We start from the raw sequence: 6387 nt of genomic DNA on the forward strand, positions 1-6387 counted from the left end.
TGATCATATATATATATACAAAGAAAAAACATTGTGAAGTAGAGGATAAAGGTAAAATATAGGTATTCAACCTCAGGAACAGGAAAATCGTTGCAGCTCTACCGACACCTGGCTTAAATATCAGGACAAATATTACTAAACATTTTTATCTAACGCATGCTAACTGGTTTGTCACTTAGTGACGTCTCCTGCTCACAGAGGGTGAAAACACAGCAGTCACAAGATGAAAAGGGTTCAGAATGAGCCATTTAATTTGAAAAATGAACACACCATATAAATATTACATAGCAGAAAACAGTTAAAAAACTTAATATTTCTCTCTCTCTCTCTCTCTCTCTCTCTCTCTCTCTCTCTCTCTCTCTCTCTCTCTCTCTACTATATATATATATATATATATATATATATATATATATATAATATAATATATATAATATTATATATAATAAAAATATACATATACATATATACAAGTATACATATATATATATATTAGTATGAGCATTCATTTGTGCGTTAAGTTAGTCTGTGAAGCTCTTCTGATCATCTGGACTGAACAATGACTCAACCCGCCTCATCATCATATAAATGTGTCTTTTGTTTTAATATAACATGCCGTGAACGTCAATCCATAAAAACATACATTCGCTTGAAGGACTGCAGGATTTCTCGAGTCACACACACACACACACACACACACACACACACACACACACACACACACACACACACACTTGCACTGCCAATCATGTTATTCCACTCTTTGCCATTTGAGAGCTGAAGCTGCTCTCTCAGCATGATCCCGCTGTGCCGGGTGGCTCTGGTGACTTTCAGGATGTGATGCACTGACGGCAGCTTTAAACTACAAATATTAATACAAACAAAATGTCACAATCATAAACATTCTAACTCATTTGTAAAAAAACATTCATTTAAAAAATGTACCACACATTCATGATTCACAGTATAATGTTAGAGTCCAAGTACTTCACTGCTTTGAAATAACTACCAATTCACAAAAAAACCCTCCAAATGTTCATTAAATGTTTTGCTTTCACAGATCTCCCTGGAGCAGCCCGTCCTCTTTGTGTTGTCAGCTCAAAGTTTTGACCCTTGTATTAAAAGATCCAGTCTGCAAGATTTGGTGACATCTAGTGATGTAGTTGTTGACTGCACCTGACCCTCTCCTTCCTAACCACTGACAGTATAAAGCAGGGGTCTTCAACCTTTTTCAGCCCGAGGACCTCTTGGATAAGAGACAAATAGAACTGACAGCCACACATGTAATTCATTTTTTTAAGAATGTGGCACCTTTTAAGCCTGGCCTAAAATAACTGTCATATTTACTTTATTCACCTTTTATTTCACCTTATTATATACTGGGTTTTTGGTATATGTGTTTATGATTGATGAAAAGTTGTAAAATTATTATTGGATATTAAAAGCCAAGAGCTGTGTGTTTTTAAACATGTCCACTAATTCATCGGATTGGAGTGCAAATACATCATTTATAGTTTCTTAATTATCTCCATCCTCACATTCACCATTAATTTTGGTGGAAATTGACAATTATGATGACAAAAATTGGCAGACCCCTGGTTGAAGAGCCCTGCTATAAAAGAATAGACAGCGTATGTGTGACGTCACCTACAGGCTTCTGAAGAGCCACTTTGAAAGTCAAAACATGTGACATGTTGGCTGTCCCGCCTCCCAGCTAATATAAAATTCAGCAAACACAGACCTGAGGTGGGCTGAATGATGCCTGGTTGCTCAAACAAGCCATCTCTAACAACACCCACCTGTCAATCAAAGCGTCCACACTCAAATTCACCCTCAGTACAGTTGTGATCAGGAAAAACGCAGGTTAATGCAGAACACACCGCAATCAGAACGCCATCGACTGGGACGCAAAGAAGCCCAGCTGCCATTGTGTCACCAAAAAAGCTTGCACTCTCAACAATGTATCCTCATCACATGATGATGTTCCATCTCTGACGCATCGATTAGAGCGGTCTGAGTGGTGGATGAGGTAGGGCTGCAACGGTATGAGACTTACGCTGTTTGTTATTTTTGTCAACATCAGGTGCCATGACCCTTAGAGAATGAAAACAGAAGAGCCGTTTTAGAGTTTCACAAACTAACAGACATATCCAAGGTGAACTTTGACCTGTGAGCCTGCAGGAGCACAGGAGTCAAAAGGCACCAATATTCAGAGGACAGAAACGTCATGTGATCACACCTTTCATGGGATCAGAGAGGTTTTCTCTCCCTCTCAGGTTGATTCAGCATCTCACTCTGCCTTCTTTCCTCTCTGGTAGCCGTGTTTTTTATGTGGCCTGGATTTGAGTCTCAAAGCTGATTCACTTTTCATGGACTCCCTTTTCCCTGCCGCAAGCTCCTCCCCTCCTGGTTTCCATAGCAATAGCTGAGCATCCTCTCCCCCGGTGACCAGAGCCTCCTCTGCTGCGTCCCACAGGAAGCAGCGCACCGTGGAGGAGTGGCCGCCCTCCAGGCTCCTGAGCAGACGAAGCCCTCCGTCATCGCACTCCATGAGGTGGAGATCCCCGCTGTTCTTTCCCCCAACCACCAGCAGCTTCTGGGCCTCCTCCAGCCACCACCCCCCCACCAGGTAATCCACGCCTCCCCCATCAGCCAGAGGCGTAAGGCTGCGTGCATCAGAGGTGCTGAAAAGCGTAAGAGGCTCATCAGTGTCCAGCTGGCCCAGATCCCACAGGTGCAGCCCCTCATCGTGGCTGAGGCACAGCAGGTGGGTGTAGTCGGCTCCGGACCAGCACACTGAACCAGCAGATGAGTCACTGTTACAGGTAGCCAGCAGTGCCTCCTCCTCCGTCCCACGACTCAGGTCAAAAACATTAACAAGTCCGTCTGTGGAGCTGGACGCCAGACGGTCTTTGTCTCGAGGGTGGAAGCGCACCTGAGTGACGTCATCACTGTGCGATTCGGAATACACCCCGAGAAGCCGACCTGGTTTCCTGATGTCCCAGAAAACCAGGAAGCTGTCTTCATCGTCCACCTGCTCGGTGCCGGCGCACAGAAGTGTGTCGCTGCAGCTCAGGTCCAAGCTACAGTAGCTGTGGGCTGGGTCGCTTTTAAACATCTGGGCTGCCTCTGTCCCGGGGCGGCGGACGTCCCACCCACGGACCGTCCCATCAGCAGAACCAGAGTAGAGGAAGTCAGGGGAGGTGTGAGAGAAAACAACCCCACAGAGCGGCCCGCCGTGGCCGCGGTACTCCCCCAGCAGGTGCAGAGTGTCCTTGTTGTGAAGGTGGACGGTGAAGTTGGAGCAGGACACGGCCAGGAGGCCGGTCGGCTGAAGGGCGACGTCCAGCAGGTAGGTGGGCTCCTCAGGGGAAGACCGCCGAGCGACAGAGAGACCTCTGAGCTTCTCCTCCAAACCGTCCATCGGCAGCTCGGTGTGACGTGCTTCAACCACACTGAACAGGAAGAACAGACGACATCTTTAATCATGGGACTCTGTATGAAGTGCTGATTGTTCATGGTTGTTCACAAACTAAGACGTAACTTTTTATGGTTTAGGAATCTTTAGAAAACATATGCCGATTTTGGCACAACATCATGCCACTTTGTGAAACGTATTAGTCATATTCAGTGTGATATTTAAGAACATATTGTATATATATTTATATTGTTAGTTTTTTTTAATCTTCCTTGTATTTTTTGTAACTTAATGTTTATTCTGCACCAACTATTTAAAATAAATTCCTTGTCACAATAAATCAGATTCTGATATTTATGTTTGGCAGTAAACATGTAAACATTAACCTGTACGCATTTTAAACGCAGTCTGATCTTTCGGGTTATTCTCAGTGTGTCACGTGTTGTTATTTTGAACCTACCTGCTAGACATTTCCACCAATTACCGAACAATAGCCGTCAGAAGCAGTTTTTCACTTTGACGAGATGAGAAACTCTTTCACCGTGAAGGGAAATATAATAAAACACGCACATTACAATAATTTAACTCCAGACCACATGCAGGAAATACTGTGTGTCACATTGTTCAGAGCCGGGTCGGAAACCTTCTTCACTAAATGGTTCCGATGGAAAAACGAACATTGTGGGTACGGTCAAATAAATCAATAAATAAAAAAAGCTCCTAAGTCCTTCCGAAGCACCTTTCCTTGACCTCGATAGAAAACGTCCTGAGGTCAAGGAAAGATGCGAAGGAGAGTTCGTAAGGAGTTAAGAGAGCACGACTGCACTTACACAGACGCCTCATTGAGCGGGTTGGTCTGTTGCTGCGTTACGTTAACGCGTCCGCCATATTGGATGTGGCAGATCTGTTCCGTAAACTAATACAAGGAAATGGACTGAACTTCATAAAGCGCCTTTCTACAAAGTTCTTTAAGTTAATGTCTCTTATACACCCATTCACACACACACTAATATATCTGGGAAACAAACAGGCACCAAAAACAACGTATGTAACTTTTAAAGTGATGATTATAAATGTTTACTCCTTATGTAAGCACCAAACCAACGTATGTATTTTTCTAATGCTGAGTGTTTACAGCTACTAATGTGTGTAACACTGTTACTGTGATGATAAATATTGAAATATTTATTATTATTTTTAATAGATTTTGATTAATCGTTTTTATAATTTCCACATTGATATATAATATATATATATATATATATATATATATATATATATATATATATATTAATATATATATATATATATATCAATCATCAATGTGCTTGATGATTGATTGACTCACTCTGCACATTGATGACTGATATACACGGGGGCTTGAGTGAACATACATATCTATACAGCTATACAAGTGCAGTGTGTGGTGTTTGTTGTAAGTTAAAAACCTTGGAAAAGAATACTCTTGCACAGCTTTTTTCCGTGTGTTGCCACTCGCCAGCCGTCGGCGACTACGATTCAGCGCTCAATGCAGCGTCTACGTATATATGTCTCTGATTTCAACAGGTGAGTTGTATAAACTTCACCTTCACTACAGTTTGTAGCACTTCCTCCTTCACTTCATTTTATAGCACCAGGGAGTAGAGATGGGATTTATGGCTCTTTTGAAATAATCACAGGGAGGAATGATGGGCTGAAATTTGGATCAGAATAATTTCAAACTCAGATTCCCCACCAATATTTGAGTTTGAATTATTCTGAAATATTGATTATAGCTTCATTTGACCCGTGGACAAGAATTTAAAGTCTGATATGGATTCATTGTAAATATTCCACTGCCATATCCCTCTGAGTTGACAGTGAGATCACTATTTACCCTCTGTATAAAGTGTGTGTATGTGTGTAAAACTACTTTGACTTGTGTTTTTCAACACTTAAAACACTTATACACAATAAAAAACACAGCAGGCTACAATAAAGTGCAAAAGCTTTTAGTGCAAAATTTCCTCCCCCTCCTTCAGGCTCACTGCGACTCTGAGACGCTGAGGCACTCACGTGAAGGGAGCGTGAACAACTCATGCAACATTTGTAATAATAACATAATATGCTCCTCCTCATGCTCTCTCCGTCTCGCTCAGTCAGTGGAGGAGTAAGGAGGAGCTTGTGTGAGCATCTCTGTGAAACGTAGGTGTGAGAGAAGAAAAAAGAACGTCTCCCAGCCAAACGCGACTCGGTTCCCATCGTTCATGTTAATGAGTCTTGACTGAATAAAACACATTAAAACGGCTGTAACCAAGTGTGTGTGTGTGTGTGTGTGTGTGTGTGTGTATTCTCTCAGTCTTGCATGTTACTCCTGAACAAACCTGTTCAACAAACTTTGTGTCCATGTTTAACCTCTCAGACTGACTTCAGAACAGAAGATGAGTGATTGTGAGGAAGAGGAGAACAGAGCAGAGTCTGCAGTGTCCAGCTGTCTGTCTCTGAAGGTGACCGGTCCAAACATGAACCTATGTCCTTCAGTAAAGAACCTGGACCCTCAGACACAAAGTAAGAGAAGTGACAATAATCATTATATGACATATTATCAGGTACTTCAGCTGCTGACGCCATGTTTTCTGTTGATTTTATGTTTGTATATTAAACATTTCCACTCAAATGTATTTGCTAATTAAAATGTTCATCAATCAAATGAAATCATTCGTCCCATCTTCCTCTTAGTATCTGTGACAGCTGCCAGTCACATAGACAAGCTCTAATCTGATCTCAGGGCAAATACAAACTTTGAAACCAGCTGCAACAGTCGCAGCAGTTTGTGTAGTTAGAGCTTCTGTCAAGGATTCATGTCATATGAATAAAAACATGTTGGTGTTTGCAGAGTTCAGTCCAACAGACAGAGAGCAGTCTACAGTGTCCAGCTTTCTGTCTATGAAGAGTGACTGGTCCAAACATGAACCTATATCCTTCAGTAAGAA

The 6387-nt window shown here is 42.1% G+C and overlaps 1 protein-coding gene across 2 annotated transcripts; it reads right to left on the minus strand.

The window, feature by feature from the left end:
* Positions 1-477: 477 nt before the first annotated feature.
* wdr89 (WD repeat domain 89) lies at positions 478-4215 on the minus strand. Of its 2 annotated transcripts, XR_003462396.1 has the most exons (3): positions 3876-4215; positions 2237-3452; positions 478-2091 (listed from the first exon to the last, which is right to left on the minus strand). XR_003462396.1 is itself a non-coding variant. In XM_027278749.1 (2 exons), exons 1-2 carry the CDS (start codon positions 3884-3886, stop codon positions 2288-2290), a joined length of 1176 nt encoding a protein of 391 aa, XP_027134550.1. In that variant the 5' UTR covers positions 3887-4215; the 3' UTR covers positions 478-2287. The 2 variants fall into 2 exon arrangements, 1 of the variants encoding a protein (XP_027134550.1); XM_027278749.1 differs by having other exon boundaries at positions 478-3452.
* Between the last annotated feature and the right edge of the window lie 2172 nt (positions 4216-6387).

The sequence above is a fragment of the Larimichthys crocea genome, chromosome V (genome assembly GCF_000972845.2).
Source record: "Larimichthys crocea isolate SSNF chromosome V, L_crocea_2.0, whole genome shotgun sequence".
Lineage (NCBI taxonomy): Eukaryota > Metazoa > Chordata > Actinopteri > Sciaenidae > Larimichthys > Larimichthys crocea.